A 22,711-nucleotide genomic window follows, 5' to 3' on the forward strand; every position below is an offset into this window, starting at 1 on the left:
AATGACAGCATTTACATTTCTTTACAGGACATCAGTAGTCTGGGGAAGCACACACTGAGTTCCAAGTTACTCACTCTGCCTTCTGGCTAGTATTTTTCCTCCAGTAATTACAGAAAGGATATGGACCCGACTTCATCTCTAATTTTTTTGCCCTACTCTCTTCCAAGCAATGGCACTGGGAACTTCAGCTCACTTTTGAAAGTGACTCAGGTGTTGAAATGCAACATTCTTTGCTGGCATGCAGTGTAACTCCCTTGACAGCTCTCTAGAAACCTGAGACAGGTTCTGTCTGAACAGCTAGCCTACTCTGTCACAAGAGAATTAAACAGCTACTGACTTGGAACAAGTTTTTAACAGCCAACTCATTTCTGGTGAGAAGTGATCTAGATGAGTGATGCTTGATTCAACTTTCATATACAGACACATGCACATATATATGCTGTGAAATAAAGGACATAACATTCCTCCCCAAGTCTTTATAATCCAAAAGTTACTATTCACCGAGTTTTCAAGACTAAAGATGGCATATGTACTCTGAAGACAAGTGTTAGTCTGGAAGGTAAATGCCATCAAAACTGATTAACAAAGAAAAAGGATTTTGGCAGCATTAAGAAAAATGTGCTGGCAAAACACTACTTTTTAACACATACAGAACATCACTATAACACACCATGAGAGAACTTCACATCTTGGTTTCCAGCAGGTGACTTTATAGCAAAGGTGCACAGAATTCCACAAGCTTTGTACAGCTTGTTGGTATCAATACCAACCTAGGTGTGAGAGTGAGAAAAGAGCTCACCTTAGAAGTGGTCCTTTTTTAATAAAACCAGAAGGAAAATCCACACCCACATTCCAATAACATACAAACACACCCCTGAGGGTAGTAAAAGAAGCATACAGAAGTGGGACAGACATTAACTACCCTGGTGAAGGCAGCAGCAGGGCATCATAGAAGCAGAAAAAGCTTGGGAAACATTCCAAACACATCAGGCAGTCAGTAAAGGCCTCCAAAGAACGGATCACTTGGAGTCAATGCTCAGCTTTTAACACAGAATGTGTCCTTTCATTTCACACGTACCTGACCATCCCGTTTGCCATGTTGGCTACCATTTTGGCAAACGTTTGCTCAAGAGGCTTTTCTGAACCTTTTTGGTTAACCTGGGAGGAAGAAAAAAAAGAAAATAGAAAATTAAAAAGAAATATATATAAAAGGGAGTATTACTCAAAAGCCTGCTTAGAAGAACATCAGCTTTTTCAGGAAGAACAAGTGAAAGCTTACCAAGTTGACAATCATTTGCTTTCCATAGCTAATTATTTGCGAGTCAAAATGTCTTTGGAAGCCATCCATCTAGAAGAGAAAGGAAAAGTAGCACACATCTGTCAACACATTTAAGAGCTGTGATTTACAAGAGATCTCTATTATCATCTTTTTGATGATACCACATAGGTAGTAGCTAAGAAGCGTTTGATGTTCTCTATTGTGCTAATACCTTTCTACTTTCATCCCCCCAGTCCATTCAGCTCGCCTGCATAAACATGTCACAGATAACAAGTATTGTGCTGCTGTTAGAACTCCTGCAAACAAGGACCAAAGAGAAACTATCCCCATTGATGTTTGGGCTTTCTTCAGCCTCTGAACTCACCTTGAGTACAAGGCTTCTTGCTGCTTCTTTTTAAAAGTAAAGCTCAATCCAGGACTGCTGATTTTTATTCCTCTACAGTTTGTTACTTTATCACACAAACATGAGCCCAGAAATACATTTAAACCCCAAGACACAACAAACACTCACATACATGATTTACTGACTTGCTGATCTGTGGCTTTGGTTTATACTTGAGGTTTGGTCTTTGAGACCAGAAAAAAGGAATTGATCCACGGGTCTGCAAAAGAATGGAAAATAGTTTAAAACAACAAAACACACACTCACTTGCCATCTCAAGATGAAGCAGACTGGGTTAGGTTGTGTGCATGCACATCTTGTATACAATTTATACTTAGAAACATACAGCAATCTAGATATCTTAAGCCAGTGAGCAGTTCTTTACACTGACTTTACCTGAACAAACGATGCCTTGCTGCCCTTGTAATGCACAATTTGCTCTGTTTCAACGAAGTTAGCAGCATGTCCTTCTGAATCAATACCTATGTAGGAAAAAGACCTTATTAAAGCAAGTCTGGCTGCAGAACAGTGAGTGTACCAGCAAAAGGCTTCCTTCCTACCCTCCCTTAAGCACTCACAGAATGCATGAAAATGCCACAGAGCTGCCTGAAGATGGTAAATTAAACTCCCCTGGCAAGAATTCAACATCATCTGTACCCAATTTAACCTGAAGAAGCACAGATGTGCTGAACACATTTTGATATTTCTAGCCATAGAAATGGACCAGTTTAATACAAAATAGATGCAAGTGCTTTGACACAGAAATACTGATAATTCAATAGCAATGGCACTGCAGAAACCAACCAATTTCTACAAAAGCATGTATGCTGGGACTAAGAACAGAGAAAGTAATTGAATTTTTTCCTTGTTCACCTTTTAACTTGAAACAGTTAGAGAACACACCATTATTTAGGGCTCTGTTGCCAGCACCAATGATGCTGTTACTGAACTTACTGCCAGGCCAAGATGGCTGTTATACACTTGCATTTAACTCCTCCCCAGTAATGTGTTTAAAAGCCCTATATGGCCTCTGCAGTTATCTCTAGAATCAGTTTTAATACGATACCAGAACACGCTTCATATCATACAGGTTCCTAATACTTTCTTTGGAGTAAGGACCTCCTGAAACAAACTATTATAGGCATTTTTTGTGCAAGCCTTTACACAACAATTACTCTTAAGATGCAACTCACATATAGCTGGAATTTGCTTGGTTTTAAAAAGAAATCCATTTGCTATTTTACCTCTCACATAGTAGCGCACACCAGCCCTGAAACAGCTTCTTCTGGAAATCAGCAGCCAGTCAAAACACTTGCCATTAATAGAACAAGAGTGCATAGTGATAACTAGTGAAGAACATTAAGGAAAACCCCAACAGTTCAGTAGGGTATTTTTATACATCAAGAGGTAGGAAACATCAAGGAACCAAATGACTACATTCAAAACAATCTGTATACATTTCTCACACCAATATGTTCAACACCAGCTGAATATTAAAGTTGAGAGCATTGGGATCACTATGCACATCACAAAAAGACAGGCCATAGGTGATGTCACTGATGAACACATTAAAGCTGCTATAACTGAGAAAATGGGCTTCTAAAGAAGATAAATCTAGTGTCATGTCCTATGTATATCACTGACTGATGAAGTTCTGTTCAGTGTTACATCCATCTCATCCACAATTTTATTAAGCTATCTGAACAGTTTCTTCCTCCTATAGCTTTTAACAAAACAATACCAGTTCAGAAAGGCTTTTAGAACAGTGAACAGCTTGGGCTATTAAGCCCTGCACCTGTACATGCAACAGACAGCACATTTACAGCTGCCAGAATGAGCAGTAATGTAGACTGGCTTTCAAATCTGTGCCAAGGAAAAGAATGAACACATCTGCAGTGGGAGCTTCTTACACAGCAATGGTTTCCTGCTGAGGCTTGATATCTAAAGTGGCAGATACTCCATAATCTCAGGCTGATCAAACAAACAGGGACCACTGACAGCTAGCTTCAGTTTGAGAGCCTTGTTCTGTGCTGCTTCTAATTGCCTTTATTTGGACTACAGTAAACAATCAAATCTTAAGAGATCACCATTTATCATGAATAATTTCCCACAGGCTTTCATCCTTTGCCCCTAGAAACTGAAACTCACAACTCTGAAGCAAACACACAATCAAAATGACCATTTTTTGCAAGCTGCAGTATTCATAGGACCATAGAAAGGTTTGAGCTGGAAGGGACCTTAAGATCATCCAGTTCCAACCCCCTGCCATGGGCAGGGACACCTCACACTAGACCACGTACAACCCAACGCCCTGTCCAACCTGGTCTTGAACAGTATTAGCATAATGCAGACTTGTATTATTTGAGGAATTTAGGTACTTTGTCTTGAGGTTGGTAAATAAAAGAACATCTTGTTTACAACTAGCCCATTCTACCATGAAATCTAGACTCTACATTTATGATTTAAATGGGACAGAAAGCAGCCATCTCACACATGAGCACCTAACAGGTTAAAAAGCACACTGACTGCATATGTAGAACATCTTGATTTATGTATTTGTGCTAAAACTGTTTGTTAAGAACTCAAAAAATAATACAAATCATTCTACATAATCCAGCAACTTCTCATAAGTCATAAATTGGAGTGTGAAGAAGAACTATTTCTCTGCTGTCCTGGAAAATTACTGCCAAGTCCTACCCCTTTAATTCAACACACATACAGCCATCAGTTCCCTGCAAGAAAGGTTACCTCTATGATCAGCTCATTTTCTACCTGCAGTCTCTGTCTCAACTGAAATGGCATCTTGCTGTTGGCTGCTCCCACACAGATAAAAGGAAAAGGCATGATCTATTGTTCTTTAGAAGGGTTGGGGGTTTTTTTGAGCAGCAAGGGAAATATTAAATGTAGTTTAGGCTTTTGATGATCAAAGTCTTGATTAACTCAAGTCAGTCCATTATTTTTCACCACTACAAGACCCCAGATGAACAAGATATATTTAAGTTTGGGGATGGTGGTGGTGGTGGAGAGAATACTTGATTTTACTAAAGTAACTGGAAGTGGCACTGTATCAATTCTGCTTAGGGCACTCCCCAGCATTTTCATCCCTAAAAATCCAGTTTCTCTGAATTCATGGGTTCTCTAAAGGTCTTTGGTTAGTATCAGAATTACAGCAATACATACATGACTTATGCTAATTACTTATACAGTGAAAATAGGACAAAGAAAGGTGTTAATTGCAATCCACCCAGACTCTTCACCCAGGACCTGCAGGATAAGGACTGGGCTGCTTTGACAGTTCCCTTTTGCCATCTTTCCTTGCCATTCCACCTACTCTCATGACATTTTCCACTAAATGAAGTCACAGGAGAGGGGACTGGAGATCTGCCAGCTGCTAACAGTCCTACCAGAACAACTGATCCCATCTGGAAGCTGTTCCTTGTGCATACCTGAGGGACCTTTGCAATAAAGGAACTAAGGAGAACGTAGCATGGGCTGCTCTATCCAGCCTTGCCCGTCCTTTTCATGCTGCCAGTGCAGAAGAATCTGGGACTTATTGTTGATCACACACTGCACAAAGAACACTGCTTCCAGAAAGCATTAGGCTTACTCACAGCATACATCCCTTCTCAGAAACAGATTCATGACTGCTTTGCTAAAATAGCTGTTACCCTAAGTGTTGGTCCAGGAAAAGCAGCTGGTTAGGAGAAGCATTCCAGGAGCCTTCAGCAGAACTTACCCTTTTATTCATCAACAGGAACATCCATAATCATTCCTTCAAGTCAGAACTGTTCTCCCTTGTTTTATATCCAAAGTAAATGCTACATGAATGTATCCTTATAGCAAGATAATAAGTACTAAGGCTGATGTAAGAGCATTTGCCATGTTCATCTCAACTTTCAATCTCGTAGAAAGACATTTATGGAAACCATACCTGTAAAATTAAATACATTAAGCCTTAAAGGCAGAATATTCAAGTATATTAACTGAGTGGGCTATCAAGTAATATCTAATGCTCACATCTGAACAAACTACAACTTCATTCTGACATTGTGGTCTGTTATAGTTGCTAACATAGCCAGTCGAGCAGCCTCAATAGCAACTACTTTGCTGTTAGATTCCCATAGTCAACCTTACAACACAAAAGGATACATCCGTGCATCACTGGCGTAGCAAACCTATGGATCTGAAACACACATAATACATGTTAAAAATACTAACCATTAGCAGCCAAAAAGAGTTAAGTAACTTTGGCTAGGAGTTTTGTAATGGTTTGATGTAATTTATAGCCTTTGATTTTTGGTTTGGGTGCAGTAATTCTTTCCAAGACACATTCGAGGAAGACAGCAACATAAGTAATCCTTATTAGCAGCAGGGAAAAAGTGAGAGCCTAATCCTAATTAAGCAACCTTGACAGAAAACATCAAGCTGCTTTTGTCCTCCTCCACATGGCATCCACTGTTCTACAAACATGACAGATACAAAGCACTACAAACTGAATACCTTATGATATGATATTTGCTGTACCTCCACAGTAGAATGTAAGTAGAGACAGTCAACAACGCAGGACTATATCTATGTGATTAATACTTGAAATGCTTGTTCCAGTGTTTTTCCCACCCTACTACTCCTGAATAACTTGGTCTTTCAGGAAATTTAAAATTCCAATTTTCTAATACTGGAAGTCAGAAATGCCACAACTCATTACCTGAAGCTGTTGCTAGAGCAAGCCACCTGTAGTCAGTAGCAGTTCATGCTTCCCCTCAGTTATCAGTTATCTCCCTTCTCTACTTGTGTGTTTAGCCTTCTGCATCTGTTTTCACAAACCAGCGACACTTGGCTTTCTTTGCTGTTCCCACCACAGCTTTTCTCTCATTTCCCAAGGTTTGTCTGCATAGCGCTATTCAAACAGTATAACCCAGTCACATGCCTCCAAAATATGCACAACAGCCCTTTGGTAATTCCTATCTTCACATTCCAGAAGCACTGACAATCCTGCCTTTTGGAACAGTGCTCTCTAACGTAAGAGCACGTTTCCACAGGTTACTGAGACAGAAATAGAAGCAGTGCGTCATTCAGTTCGATAAATGTGAAGTACTGATAGAAAAGGTTGCTGTACTGCAGACAACTTGAGAAGTTCAGCACACATCTGAAGGATATATGTTTTCGCAGAATGGCTTGGACTGGAAAAGGCCTTATGATCATTCAGTTCCAACCCCTTGCCATTTGAAGGGACACTTCACACTAGATCATGTCGCCCAAGCCCTGTCCAACCTGGCTTTGAACACTGCCAGGGATGCAGCATTCACAACTTCCTTGGGCAACCTGTGCCAGCGCCTCAGCACCCTCACAGGACAGAGCTTCTGCCTTAGATCTAAACTGGACTTCCTCTGTTTCACTCTGAACCCATCAGCCCTTGTCCTATCACTACAGTCCCTGATGAAGAGTCCCTCATTTCCAAGAGCCAGGTTTACTACAGGTAGTACTGAGAACATTGACATAAAGTTGGGAGTATGAAAGCACAAGACTGTCACTGTGCTGAACTAGAAGACGAACAGCCATGTTATACTAGATTCTGGCTGTCTGAAATAACAAGCCTAATTACAGAAAGCTGTTGCCTACTTAGAGCAAAAGTATATTCATCCTCTGTTAATACAATCATTACAAAGTGTTTACCTCTGGTTGAGCAGCAAATTCTCTAAGAAGATGCCCATTCCACACAAACCTTGGATCTGCCTGCAGCAAAAAAAAAGCCAACAGGTTTTTAGAGACAGTTCTGTATAATCCAGCATAAAGCAGTATCATAGTATGCATGCATTACAAAGTTTAGGGGAACAGGTGTACATGGAGATGGAATGTCCTTTTTCCACCAGTATCCTTCATACCCTCATGTACAGCATAAATAAAATCAAAACAGTTAAGAGAAGCACAATTCTCTCCAATCTTTCAGGGTGCTGCCTGACACTCCAGGCATACTTAACTTCTAACAGCTGAGCTGCAGCATCGGAACACCATTCTGCTCTCTGCCCTAAGCAGGCAGGCCTTGAAAAGTCCTCTGAAATTGTAACTGCAGTAGCAAGGTAACACTCAATGTGGGCAGAAGGTAAAAATGCATTGAGCTCTGTATACAATGATCAACAGTTCTGAGAACTGGAAGTTAAACAATACTTGTAGTTTAAAAGACATCAGTATTTATATTCTGCAGCATAAATAATCCTCTTCATGTATTTCCTATGTCTAATTCACCTCGAAAGGGTCTTGAGCAGGTTGCTGAGCACATTCCAGGAAGCTACCAGATTAGTCACAAAAGTGACATTTGCTGCAGAACACAGGGCAGGCTCCGATATAAATCTCAACTTTAAGATGAGATAGGCAGACAATAGGTCACTGAGGACAAGGGTTAATTCAAGCTCAGTGTTGGAATATTCCTTTATCTAATAGAAAACAAGAAATACAACTATCTGCCAGAAACTGTTCAGATCCTATTTACAGTACTTTGAACTAGTGAAAGAGCAAGATACAAAGCTTTGGTGCTCCTATACTGGGGCCGTTTCCTTCTACCAGTACTCTTTTAAAACACTCAAAACACATGCAAGTAAGAAACCAACAATACCCTCAAGCCTACTACAGGCCAATCTCCTCTTGTGGAATTGAACTGGAGATGCCCAAAATTGCCATCATCCATTAAGTTAAGCCATTATACTGCAACGACGAGCGTGTAATTACATTAAAATTGTTTTAACCTTCTAACATCTGAATTTACTCAAACCTGATGCTATTCTACTGTGCTCTGCCTTTCAAACAACCTTCTGAAATGCCTCAATTTTAAGTCAAAGCAATTGTTTCATGTCAGCAACCGCTCTCCCTGGCACGATCGCTGCCAGAACAGCATCTGACAACACAAAACAGTCCAAGTATAAACTGATTTCTGAATTGATTCTTTTGATCTTTGAAAAGCTGCTGCCCCAGCTTGGATAGTTTCAGTATCTAAGAGGCAACTTCTTGTGACTCCATTGCCACCTCTTCAGCAAAGGGAGAAGAGGTGCTATTGACTTCCAAGGTTTCAGTATTCAGTGTCTAGGCAGTTTAGACCCCATTTATGCTGCAATACAGCATACTACCAGATGAAAGATTCTGGAACTCTGGAAGCACCAGAAAATTTCAAGTTCAAATGCATTTTGGCTGGTATCATTAAGGCAAAAGCAGCGCATTAAATTCACACTTCAAACATAAGCAATAGGCCTGGTTTAGACAGACTATATCCCAAGGCCAACAGACATAAAGCCCACAGTTCAGTTCCACATGATCTCAGAAGAGTATGAAATCGAGTGCCATTTAATCCACTTTTGGCCAAAGGGTTAGGGCTCAGCCACAACCCCTAACAGCTCTGATAAAACGCTACAGTGCTGAACAGATTTGCTTACTGAAGCATTATAGACCATCAGTTTCCACCCTTGTTCTTAAGCAAGGTACAAAGCAAGCTCAAGTTGTAACTTGACTCATTGCTTCTTTTTTGTCTCTGTCAGTTTCTTTTTACCAGCGAACTGCTCCAGTACAACCCAATTAACCAGCTCACAGGGACAGTTTAGTTACAGTTCAGCAACAGTGCTATTTTTTTCTAGTTCAGTTATAAGGATTTGCATCCAAGCAACATGTAAATCTGTTTCACTAGTTTAAATTAATGATTTAAATAGTAAAGCCATTTATAGGATAACAGAAGACCACAAATGTTTTAACAGTATCTGCTACCACTTAGCATACTAATTGATTGTAAAAGCTAAAAACAAAGGTTTCAGCTCAAGCATAACAGAACCGTGGATTTCAGCAAGACCATCCTAACCTTTACATAAAGTTTCCTTTAGTTTGTGTTAGTTTGTTTGACATCATTTAAACATTAGCTGCATAAATGAAACTTAAGCCATGCAGAGCTGACTGACAACGTCAGAGACAAAGGCACAAAGGAAAAGTATATCCTTACCCTCTCTAGGAGGCTCATTTCCTGGAACTCTGGGCTTGTGTTGGCTAACCGTTGGAGAGTGTGCGTTAGGTCATATGTTGTTGAGAAGTAAAATCCATCCACGCTCAAGACGTGATTGAGCATTGATAAAAATACTTTATTGTCCTGCAACTGTTGAATGAGGAAAAAAAGGACAGAAGAGCTCTCATTTATTACCATTGAAATATCTTATTCTTACTAGCTCCTGCTACTTTCTGAAGTGACGAGATGAACTTTGCTAGTGCGCAGATCATTCAGAGATTACCATAGAAGAAAACCCTGGGACTGCAATTTTGGTAACAGTTCACTAATAACTGACAGCTAGCACACTGCAACCCAATTCTACAAGAACAGTGGAGAGGAGAGAACAGTCTCCTATGAGGTAAACAGCTACTGATATTAAACTAATATTAGCAACTGCCAAGCAAAAAGGAAGCCATTAATTTGCCTGAAAACCATTCAAAAAGCCAAATGAAATGGCAATGCAAAACAAAGGCTACAACTCCTTCAGGATTACCCCACTAACTGTGTCTGGTTCAAGTTTTGATTAACCTCATTCTTTTCCCAGAAGAGCATCAGATTCCCTTTCAGCTCCATTGGTTAGACACCTTATCTACTCTCTATCAAGCCCCAACACATCTATTTTATACAACCTCCATCCTTTCCCTCCCTCTCAAAAAGAGGAAAAATCAATTCTTCCCTGCTGGGTAATTATGTAATGGAACAATTCCATAAATTAAGCAAGACAGATAGTTAGATGACAGCAAGGCAGCTTATCATAGGGGCTATCAGAATAGCAAAGCTGTGAGAAAGACTTAATGGTTAGAGCATAGAGAAGAGTGTACCACCTTTGCAGGGGGAAAAAATGCACAATATGCAGAACAAACTCTGGGGATGATATTCAAAATCACACAATGTGAGCTTGTTATCTTGAATGACACAGCTTTATATTCACCTATATCCAACTACTGCATCAATTATAGCAGCCTGAATAAAGCAGAAAAAAGGCGTAGCTCAATGAGCTTCTAAAAAAGAAACTTTTATAGTTTCATCAAATTAGGTTCTATGGTAATGGACATTAATAAGATAATCCCCCTCACAATCCCCTCATGAGTCCACCTACCTGAATATCAGTTAAGTGCAGCATGGTCTTTTTGTAGGAGAGGATGTCAAAGTCTGTTGCTTTCCAGATTGCATGACTGAAAATCTCACCTACTTTTTTCTTTTTTGTTATTACAATAAGATATGTGCCTGTAAATCAGAAAGAATTAAGTTAAAAAACCCACAAAGAGATGCACATATTGAGAAAAGGAGCCTATAACCATACAACTACAGAACTATAACCAGAAAACTGAAACCAATAGGAAAGGGTGAGGTTTCTTCAACTTACACATAGGACTTACACCTAGAAAGCACTGAGCAAGTCTGAAATGCATGAAAAGAAGCATGCTTCAGAAACCAAAACCCCTATTCATCTTATCCCAAAAAAGTATTTATCCTAACAGGTTCAAAATGGAGTAAAGAGAAAGGGGGTTCCTTTTAATAATTTGACAGGAAGTTCAGTGCTTTCCTGGTTGAATAAGTAACAAAGCAAAAAAACCATAATAAAGACAGGTCACTCAAAGCAACTGATTTACACTTGATCTTAAACACAACATACACTTATTTCTACCTATCATATTTCAGTGCCAGCTTGGTTTTGAAGAAAAAGAATACTTTATCAAATTGGATATTGATGGATGAAAATGTCTCATGATCTACATCTCATAACCATTAAAGGCCTACTTACAACTTCCACAGAGCAAAGCAGCAAGGGTTATTTTTCTCCATGCAGAAGCACAGAACCCCAACTCTAGTACACTTTTGTACTGATGCTATACCTTTTATTTGGACTATTTAAGCACTTCAGAAATGCTCTAGCGTGTTTGCATCTCAAGTTATAAGTATTGCTTTTGTCAGACACATCCAGATACCTTATAAAAGCAGCACATTCCATCCACAGCTATGCCACAAAGATGCTGCACAAATAGATACCTCTGATATGAATTTTCAATGCCTTTTCCTATTTGCGTATGCAACCTTCTGCTTGAGACTTCAGAGCTTCAGATATTAATTCAGTTATTTTCCCCCTCCCCCTTAACACTGTAAATAGGTGAAGAATATTTATGTTTGCTAAAGATGCTGCATTGCTAGATATGGAACCAGTTTTACAGACAATAACAAACCACCTAACATGACAATATCATTTACGAACAACACAAAATCATTTCCTTTTAACTGATATTATCTTTAGTTTAACAGCTGTATATAAACAATCACTGCAAAGCTTTGGGGATGCAAAGAAAAAGGCTATTTTAATAAGATACATACTTCTATATTTTATATAATATTCAGTCATTACCAAGCCTGCAACTTGTGAACATTCCCCTTTGGGGTAATTCAGTTTTAAAACAGTCAGATCTTGTCAAGCACCTAAGATACAGGTGTCCATTATATCACTCTTACTCTACAAACCACACAATTCTTTAGAATATGAGCATATAAAGTTCAGTAGTTTAAGACCCTGTCAGAAGTTTACTGCATTTAACACAATGATACTTTGCTTTGGTTGAGAATACTGCAATGAGTGAGCTTAAATCCTTTCTATGTATAGAGACATTTATTCAGTATGCATGCTCCTTATTACATCATTTTTCAGACTACTTTAGTCTCAAATTCTAATAAAGTCTATACAAAAGGTCTTTTGAATAGTAACTTCTGAATAGCAATTTATGAATTACTATTCAAAAGACCTCTTATATAGACTTTATTAGAGTTTGAGACTAAAGTAGTCTGAAAAATGATGTAACAAGGAGCATACATACTGAATAAAAGTCTCCAGATGTAATGCCTGGAAGCCCAGACTTTACACATCAGGTTTATTTGGGGCAGTGACTGTTTAGAGCTGAACACCACTGAGATGCTTAGAAAAAGCAGACAGCTTATTCTTCCCTTATCCAACAACTGCCTAGAATTTAGAATCGCTCTAGTCTGTCCTTTTACTGTTAATGCTGAGTTTTCTTTATATATGTAGGATAGTTGGAACACAACCATTACTTGAACTGCTGCATCTACTAATCTATCACCCTGTCACTCAGTTCTGTACCAGGATTATTGACTTAAAGTCAAACTTCACAACTCAGTATTTGACTGTTGCATCAAATCCTGCAACTAAAACAGTTATGGAAAGTAAATTATGATCTTTGCACACATTTGAAATCTGTGCCTTAAAACTCAACCAGACATGAGTTAACCCTTCCTTTAGAGCAGCTATTGGTTTAAGAGGTACATGAACGTTTGTGATCAACTGTATTTGGATACCTCCATCCACAAGCAGCCACAAGGAAAGGCCATCATACTGAGGAAAGTGTAACCTCAGGTAAGTATCCGAGATACTATTTTTGCCTTTAAAGCTTCTTCAACAATATATATTGCCTAAGTATTTTTAAGGAGCACAATTCTCTTTTCCTTACCTGCTACCAAACGGATTGTTCCCAAAATACCATATATAGGCCTTGTAACAGCTGAGGGGGGAACATCTTTCTTGACTGAAAAGCAAAAGAAAAAAGCATCATCAGAATTTCAGACTGCTTCTTTCATGCCTATACTGGAAAAACTATTGAAGTGGGTTTGTCAAAGCTTCTTGGTCAAATCTCAGGTTTTCATAGTCTTACATTTAAGCAGCAATACATCAGATTTCCAAAGCCTGATGGGGGTTGGGAGGGAAAGACATGGAAGCATTCTAACCCAATTTCTATGTTTAATCAAAATAGTCATTCAATTGAATAAATTCAAGCTTGTTCACATGACAATACAGCAAATAAACTCCTCAATAATGTATTGTCCTGCCAGCTTCCAGAAGCTTTTTGTTTTGAAGCCATCTAGACATCAAGGACACACAAACCATAACTGCTTGTACCTCCCTCTTCTGACTGCTTCTTCTGAGCCTCAGTCTATTTCCAGCTCAGAGACCCAGTTTACTTTTTGGTCTATCTCTGCAAAACTACCAAGAACAGTATAGACTACAATACTCCAAACAACATACCAGGAGGTATCCAAATATCAATTAGAAGTCTTAGCCTGTTAAACCTTCCTCTACTCACATTTCTAGAGTAACAGAAAGGATATTAGAGGAGCTTAAGATCTTAACACAAAACACCCAAATCAGAGTTAGGTATTTTCTCAGAGCCTAGAGAACAGAGAAAGACAGCACTTGTATTTGCCTTTGTTTTAAACACCTTGCAGGCTCATCTGATAAAACACCAGTCATGAGAACAGATGTGTACTCACAAAAGACAGGATGTCTATATTAGAGAGTTTTGAAGTAGAAACTGAAATACTATACTACAACAAAAATTACCAGTGCGATGGGCACACTGCTCTTACATGAAGTACACAAGACACGTAATAAGAGACTGACTGCTTTTATATTAGTATTACTGTAGCATTTCTGTCTGTTTAGGTGTTAGCAATGCTAAGGTACAAACTCTTGAAGCACTGGGGAAGAAGTCACTCATTGCCTTAATTTCATGTTGTCATTTAATTCAAGTTCTTTGACTGAATTTGTGCATTAATTTCACATTCTTAATGAAGTACTATTTTGAAGACCACAGCATCAGTATGCTTAACATTACTTGCACTGACATTTGAATCCAAATTTCCAACACAGAACTAAATTTACAGTGATGGTTTTTTTTTACTGTTGCTATTTGTAGAGGCTTTATGAGAATTCAGGTTTCAGTATTAAAAGACAATCTGGCAAAAGCTACAGAAGCCCAGTGTTCAGCATTTCCCATGTTTGGGGCTTGTAGCACCAATCCCAACTAGCATGAATGACTCAGATTTTACTGTCACGATGGGCAGTCTTACAGAAAGAAAGAGGCAAGCACTATCACCTGGTTACCCACAGCATCAATCCCACAGCAAAAAGCCATTTCAAACAAAGTTATTTGCAGGATGGAATGCGAAGTACTATTTTAAAACAGTAACTAAAGATAAAAACAAATCTCCCAGTATCAGTTCAAGGTGCTGAAGATCTTCTGGGACTGCCTGGAACAAAACAAACAAAGGATATTATGAAATGCTGGTGAGGGGAGTACCTGTAAGAGTGACTTCTGTGGAGACTCTATCAATAGCAAGCACATCATCTGCTCCATCATCGCAGGCTTCCACATAGAACTTCTCTGGTGTTACATGCCTTTAAGAGAATGGATAGGAAGAAGAAATTCATTTAGCACCACTTACTTTGGCTTTATTTATTCTTCATCACCTGAAGACAGAGTAAGAAATGTTAAACCTCATTTCAGCTGCAAAAAAGAAACCCCCAAATTCTCACTGGATTAATTCCCAACAGGCACTGATATTGACAGTGCAAAAAAGCAAGTCAAGCTAATCAGGCACTGCAAAACCCACCATCTGTTCAATAATCTTAATTCTTGTTTATTACTTTAAGTTAGAGACATGAAAGGGAGCTTATGCACAAAGTGGTTCATTTCAACTCATATAAGCTTGAACTATGTCACTTAGAAGTCTGATAAGCCAAAAGCAAACTTCAAAATCAGAAGCTTAGCCAAGCACTTTCTGATATATCAGAAACTAATGTACCACATCCCTGATACAAGTCTAATAAACACAAAAATCATGTCCAAAGTGATAAAAAACACCTGTTTCACATTAGTGTGTTTGAAGTATTGTAAGAATCCACTGGAAACAACACAGGAAAAATGGAAAAGCCAAAGTGGCAGACTAGTTCACTGAAGCATGTGTGTCAGTGTTAGCAGATCTATTAGCCAGGTCTGTGTAACACGCATGGAGTAACCTGTATCTTCGCTATTGGAGACACACTGACATCCTGTTCACACTTCATAGCTACCATTCTCTTCAGGAAAACTCGATGCAGTACAATGCTAGCCATAAAATTAAACATAGTTTTCAATAATATTCCTTAAAAATACACCTGTTGAGATACCTGCAAGCCAGACATGTTACACTCTGAAACAACACAAGAATTATGCAGGAATTACTTGTAGTTGCACACAGAAAATGCTAAACAAACAATAAACCCACTCTTGAACTAGTGTTCTTAACTATCATAATCAGTTCTCTCAGTTTAAGGCTTGACAAGACATGAGATCAGAGTTTTAAGCATCTTGTTCTGGAAACTTACTCTACAGGATAGGTATTTTTAGGCTCCTTCTCCCTAAATAGCTCTTGCATTCTTTCACATCTCTTCTTTTTTAATCCATCAGAAAGCTGAATTAGAATCCTAATTTAGATCATAAAACTCCTTTGTAAGAGATCTGGAAGACCTCCTTTAACATGTCTAACACCCCACCTTCCACCCACTAAAAGCAGGGCCAACTTCAAAGTTAATCCAACTTTAAAGTTAAGCCCTATTTCTTTGGGAATGTTTTGGCACTCCCTAAGGACAGAGATTCTACAACCTCTCTGCACAAGTGAAGGAAAGCCAGAGAAGTCCAAATGCTTAACTGAACTGAAAAAACAAACACCACAACAGACCATAAAGCAATCCTGTTCATCAGATCATTTAACTTATTCAAAGAGAAATTAGTCTATGTGTCCTAAAGTGGGAAATGCACCACGTACACTTTCTAAATCAGCTTTCTTAACCTTTCATTAATACTTATAAAATGTGTTATCTCAGAATGGTTTGGGTTGGAAAGGACCTTTAAGATCATCTAGTTCCAACCCCCCTGCTATGGACAGGGATCTTTAAAACTAAAGCCATCAGAGTAAGAAATACAAACATGGAGTTTGTTGTACACTGAAGCCTTAAAGCTCCTACTTGGCTTTCCCTGTTTGTTTTGGATGAAGTGCACATATGTGCCCTTGGCTCTCTAAAGGGGTTTCATAGCAATAATGGGAACTGATTTTGCAGTGAATGGTGAACAAGCTTACAGAGATAGAACAAGCTTAAGGGCATTTATAAGCCCCCAATTTGTTAAAGAATCTAAAATCAGGTTATACTATTTAAGATGCAGTCAGAAACCTGCTTGTTGGCAGGAGACAGTAGTAGGCATTTTTTCCACCTAAAGCAAGCTGCAGCTACTTAACTTCCACTGGTTTAGCTGAACAGTCAGCTTTTTCTACATCAGTTGATACAGAAAAATCCACCTGAAAATGGGGAAAAGGCACTGCAAAGTTTCATATTAGACCTGTCATGCCGTTATTACAGATGCTTACACATTCTTCCTCATCTGCATTAAGCAAATAAGTTGAAATGTCCAAAGTAGTAGCTTCAGTTTTTGAATACTCTGTATCGAGAAGACAACACAGACAGGACACCTGCACTGACCATACAGAGCATTTCTATCCACGATCAGTAGTTTTAAAAGCTGCTCTTCTTATTACAAAGTGCAACTGGCCATGACTGTCCTACAGTCTCAGCACTGAGACTTACTTGCATATTAGTTAAAGCCTGTTTCAAACAATTGGGAAAAAGCTTACAGGTACAGAATATTTGCCACGTAAACAGACTTCATATTTACTACACTCCAGAGTAATAATTTCTCCCTGATAAATGTGAAATCTGTTATCCTCACCATAAGTTAAGAAAAAGGAGAGAATTAAGGTTGCCACTGCAAATTATACCTGGTTTCCCAATGTGCCATACGTCCTGCTTCAGCAGACCAGTCCCCTGCTTTTCTCTCTTTCAAATCCTAGCCAATATTTTGTTTCTTGCCACTACCATTGACTGCCCTTTTAACAGTTTATCACCACCTTTATCTCCTCTTACATAATGCTTGTACACTTCTAACTTAGCTTAAACTATGTTTTACTATCAACACACATGAAAGAAAGCTTTGCAATCAAGATCCTCCTTTGCACAGTCGGTTCCAAGACCTTATTTGGTGACAAAAGTGTCAAGTGATTCCTGGTTTCAGTTTAATGGACCAAACTGGCAGCTCTAACAGCTGTGTGTGAAGTTGAGAGAAATAACTTCATGGTGATCCCAACAGAGGGATCTCTAAGAGGTTTCAGCCCATACACGGATATACAAACCTACCAGTTACCAGAGCTAGGCTAGTAGCCTCATTCTTGTTTAGATTATTTTCAATCATAAAGACTATGGTAACTGAGATGATTGCCTCGCACTTCTCTTTCAGGAAAGCAGCTGATGAGCACTACATGTAAGAATGGTATTTTCCCACAGACCATCCTCAGTACCAAGTCTGTATGCTGTTCACAAGCTTAGAAAGAGAACACAAATGCTTATTTTACTGATCTGAGAAGGAGATATTAAGTGCTGAAAGGATTACTTATAATGACTAGGAATCACAGGCTAATTCTATTCTTCTAATGAAATAAGGAAAAGACGAAAGTCCAGGTGCTAATATTACATAAAAAAATAATAAAATAGTATTTTCCAGAAGCTCTTAATGTCTGTAGTTACTTCTGAAACTGGTTTTCATATACGAGGCCATATTCTGCTTTTGTATAACCTTCATATTTGATACTGGAACCTACCTGCTCCTTGGCTACGTCGTCACTGCTGTCTGTAAGCATCCAAAACATCAAGAACTCTTAACAGCAATATCTTGCTTCCATTACAGCTTAACAGCACATAAAGTCTTCACAGAGTTTGAGTTCCTTTCACTCACTTTTATTTTAAATACAAAAAGCCCCTGACCACCATTACCACAGCCTATTTCTCAGTGTTGCTAAAGAACAGAGAGTGATAAATTGAAATACTTGACACTGATAATGTAATTCCTGATACTCTAGAAGAGGGAAGGTATTAAAGAACTGCAATCACTAAATTCATGTTTCAAATATTACTGAAGGTGACTCGAATCTCATTTTGAAATCTTCTCTAACTGAATTGTGTGGACTGCTGCCAAGAGGTAAAGCAACTTCCTCAATAGGTTTAATTCCTACAATACAAAGGTGAGAAAGAAAAAAGTGCGATTCCTAAGATAGAGGCAAAAGAGAGGAAAAGCAACAACCACTGCTTGCTTACACCAAGTGTAAAAGTCAGCTTAATTTACAGTTAAGTGAGATAGTGGTACTTTGTGTATTTGTTGTGAAGTTTCACTTCATTAGTTGGATTACAAAGCAGTGTTGTATACCATGAAGGTGATGCAGAACTGCATCCCACATGTTAATTGGGTTGATCTTACAAACAAGAATACTCCTGTGTTCAGGTACTTCATGAAAGAAGACCCATTGTGCTCTAATGGCAACTAAAGATAGTTCTTCACTCAATATCACTTAAGCCTTCTAGGCCTCAACAGCCAAACCCTTACTTCAGTAATTGATTATTTCACCATAAATACTTAACATTGCTTTAATGCAGGAACCTCTTCGATGTCAACCTCTAAATACTATACAAAGCAAGCCAAAAGCACACCCTGTACTGTGCAGCAATGCCTTTGCTGTACTCAAGATACCAAAGTGGTCTGCAGCAAGATAATAGGAAAGACATTAGTATAAGCAGAGTCCCAACAGCGTGTTAAGTAACAGTGCCAACACACTGATGGTTTCAACACCCCAGAGATTCCAGATTTTCTAGGTGAGCGGGTGTGCTAATTATACATCTACCATAAATATTACTTCTCAAGCAGAAACAGCTCAAGGAACTGGAGCATCTCCCATGGAGCAGTAGTTGTTGCAGGGAGAAGAAAGGGAGGACAATGCCAGGATCAAAGAAAAACAGTAATGGAAATACCAGGAAAAGTCATGGATTAAAGGCATAGCTTTATAATAGCTATTCCGAGTTAGGTTTTGCTTAAGATGACAATTTACTGCATAAGTTAGTGCACTCCTCAAACAACATCCCTGAGCTTCACTGTGAAAGCCACTTAGTTCAGCAAGAAAAAAAGGATGTATACTGCTGTTTCTAGAAGTATTACCCAAACTCAGTTTAGAGAACAAGAAACAAAAGAAGACAAAGACAAGTTGTACTTTTGGACTTCTCCCCAAATTACTGGTGAATTGGACTGGTAGCTTTACTACCATCCACTAGCTTGCTACCTGCAACAGCTGTCTGAAGCTACAACTTGTTCCTGAGGCTATGAGATGAAGCTCAGTAAGTATAGCAGTGACACAGATGACATCTATGGGTGGCAGGTTTTAGGTTAGCGGTTCTCCCCAGTAATTGCTGGTGTAACTCAACTAGCGCCAACAGTCAGGCAGACATTAGACATCAGCATTTTTACTGGTATCACTTGAACTTCTGTGATGACACTGGTCAAGGCTTGAGTCACTACTTTCGATGACATGGAAAACACAAGGTTTGCATTGAGAGCTAAGATCTGGTACTGAATGTATAGAATGGGACCCTGTGGGGCGTTACAAGCAGTAAAGCTCCACACAGGGCCACCAGACTACCCAGAAGGGGTGAGCTGCAGAATCTGACCTTTTCATAGAGAGAAAAAGAAGTCAGTTAAAACCCCACAACACTGTCATCACTAAACCCCCACACTGGAGTCTAGCCTGGATCTCTCAGAACAACATTCTCCTTTGACCTTGCCAACTGGTAAGGGTGATCCATCACCCAAGTCATGGTCCTGTATCTTAAACACTTGGTAGAAAGCCTACAGGCATTACCATGGTTGGTGTAATAACAGGGAGAAAAGCCCATTTTGCAGAAAGCAAAACAATTCTATTTTCAAGTTTATAAAGCAAAAAACCTCACGTTACACTACATTTGAGACAGCCTCATTCTAAACAGATCAAAGCTTACTTTTAGTGAGGATTAAACTTTAAATGAGACAATTCTTTACCAGCCTGTATCCAGAGAAGTGCTTTTACTTAAAGAGACTGTTAGTAAGAATGACTGCACTGCAAGTCACACAACTGCTACTCATACATCTCACCTTTTCTCCTCTGCAGGCAAAAAAACCACAAATTCAGCTTAAAGAAAGACAAACGCTGTTTAGGTGACAAGAGGAAAAAAGAGCTTTCTGCCAAATAAGCAAGTCTTTCAACCATCACTGAGGATCTTCCTCCTCAAATCATCTCCAGTGTCTGCACATCCTCACTTAGCTATCTAATCAAAATAAGAAAGAAGCCCGGTGATTTTTAAACACATAAAAGCATTATGACAAACTGTTTATACAGATCTCTAAGGAAGACCTACAGATGTTTGCTCTGAATCCAAAACGTGACTGTCAAATGAAATTTAACAGAGCAGTAAGTACAGTTAAATCAGGCTTAAAAATCACTTTCAGATCCTGCTGCCCAAAAATGGCATCAGTAACACGATTACACACTTTCAAGCTAATATTTAGAGGTCAGAAGCCTGGGAACGCCTTTAGGACACACAAGGACATTTCACTGTTGGCTTCAGACAGTCATGAAGAGCTTCACAGAATCACAGAACAGTTACAGATGGACCTTAAGACCATCCAGTTGCAACCAGAGTCATCTTTTCACAAGGTCCATCCAGCCAGCATGGGGACTTGGAATGGAAACATCTCTTCAGATTTAACTTTGAATTGCTTTGGTTATGCAACTTCTTTCACTGTGTAAAAGGCAGGAAGCAAAAGTACAAGCCCAAAGGGTTATGTTGTACCCTAAACCCCTTGTTTTAACAGAAAAATAAACTACACCAGGAGCTTACACGGATTTATTTGGGCAGTCACAGAAGGCACTAGACGGGAGATGCCTCTAAGTTCAAAATCATCAACTGGCACCAAAATAAAGCTGTGCTGTAAGAGACTGACGACTGCACCGAAAGAACCTTCTGCGGGCAGGAAACACTGCATATACAAAGCTTTCCATCCGCACCAGCGCTCGGGTGCCTACAGAAACCACCTATGAAGGAAGCAGGCGGCAGCCCCACCACCACCTCCTCCTCAGTGAGCCCAGCGGTGCCCAGGGCAGCGCACCGCGCCCAGCACACTGAGCACCCACAAGCATTAGCCTTCCAGAGGAAAGCGGAGACCGACACCCGAGCTGCTGCGGTGCTATCAGATGGACAGCCAAAGCGGAGTGGAGCTGTACCCGCGGCCAAAGTCCTCCTCCTCCCGCTCCGGGCCGCCCGCACGCAGCCGCTGCCTCGGGCCAAGCCCTTCGCGCTGACCCGGCTGTCCCGGCCTGTCCCCACCCCACCCCGGGGAGGCCCCGAGGCGGGGTGGGCCAGGCCGGGGCACCCGCTTAACGAGGGCCAGGCCGGGCAACGAGCCGCCGTTGGGCTCCCGGGGACACCGGGTCCGTGAGGGGAAGGGACGGGTGACCGTTGTCCCAACGGCCGGTTCCGCTCGGTGACAGACCGCCCCCCCCCGCTCCCGGCTGGTCACTCACAGCTTCAGGTTGGCGTAGGCCGCCGCTGCCGCCGCTGCCGCCGCCGCCATTCGGTGCCCCTCCTACTGCCCCCGGCTCCGCGTCTGTCCCGGCCGCTCCCTCCGCCCCACACTGAGGCGTCCCCGGCCTTGAGGGACGGGGCCCCGCGCAGGACAAACGGCCGCAGGAGCGTTACCGAGCACCGCCACCGCCGTAGGGGAAGGGGGCGGGACTGAGCTGACTGATGCGCACCACGATTGGCTGAGCCGCCGCGCTCTGACCCCGCCCCGGAAGTGGTGACGCGCTGCGGGAAGCGGTGCGGATTGGTCAGTGTGCGAGTGGGGCGGTAAGCCACGCCCACAAAGGTGGGGTTTAGAGGAGGCCGCAGTGAATTGGCTGCCCCCTGCTGGCCTATGTTGAAGTGTGTGTGGAGAGGGGTGCACTACAGAGCAGGGCCAGTGGCGCAATGGATAACGCGTCTGACTACGGATCAGAAGATTCTAGGTTCGACTCCTGGCTGGCTCGGCTGCTCTTTTTGTGTCACTCTCTCTGCTGAACTCCATCCCCGAGGTGCTGCCTGCACCCCCTCTGCTTTTTGGACAGCCTCTGCACTCCTGTATAGATCCCACTGGGGTGCATCGGGGGTGCTCTGGAGATCCCTACGAAGCATCTCGGGGTTGGTTGTGCATTAGAGAGGTTTGTGGTACTTGCAGCTTGGGTACTTTTGGGTACCTGTTGAGAATACAGAGCTGCTGCAGGAGGGGCTGGTGTA

General features: G+C 40.6%; 1 protein-coding gene and 1 non-coding gene across 2 annotated transcripts in view; one reads left to right on the forward strand and one right to left on the reverse strand.

The window, feature by feature from the left end:
* The window catches only part of SACM1L (SAC1 like phosphatidylinositide phosphatase), a 29,731-nt gene extending 7,561 nt beyond the window's left edge, over positions 1-22,170 (reverse strand). The window contains exons 1-12 of the mRNA XM_034066157.1: positions 21,961-22,170; positions 14,793-14,890; positions 13,167-13,241; positions 10,778-10,905; positions 9,637-9,786; positions 7,335-7,394; positions 5,811-5,844; positions 2,906-3,007; positions 2,058-2,143; positions 1,795-1,881; positions 1,280-1,348; positions 1,079-1,158 (exon numbers count right to left, since the gene is read on the reverse strand). Of these exons, the coding sequence (XP_033922048.1) occupies positions 1,079-1,158; positions 1,280-1,348; positions 1,795-1,881; positions 2,058-2,143; positions 2,906-3,007; positions 5,811-5,844; positions 7,335-7,394; positions 9,637-9,786; positions 10,778-10,905; positions 13,167-13,241; positions 14,793-14,890; positions 21,961-22,010 (1,019 nt within the window). The 5' untranslated portion in view covers positions 22,011-22,170. The remainder of the gene's footprint in view (positions 1-1,078; positions 1,159-1,279; positions 1,349-1,794; positions 1,882-2,057; positions 2,144-2,905; positions 3,008-5,810; positions 5,845-7,334; positions 7,395-9,636; positions 9,787-10,777; positions 10,906-13,166; positions 13,242-14,792; positions 14,891-21,960) is intronic.
* Positions 22,171-22,391: 221 nt separating this feature from the next.
* Positions 22,392-22,464, forward strand: TRNAR-ACG (transfer RNA arginine (anticodon ACG)). Its single transcript has one exon. It is a non-coding gene; the product is annotated as a tRNA-Arg (tRNA).
* The last annotated feature ends 247 nt before the right edge of the window (positions 22,465-22,711 follow it).

Source organism: Melopsittacus undulatus, chromosome 1 (genome assembly GCF_012275295.1).
Source record: "Melopsittacus undulatus isolate bMelUnd1 chromosome 1, bMelUnd1.mat.Z, whole genome shotgun sequence".
In the NCBI taxonomy this organism is placed as follows: domain Eukaryota; kingdom Metazoa; phylum Chordata; class Aves; order Psittaciformes; family Psittaculidae; genus Melopsittacus; species Melopsittacus undulatus.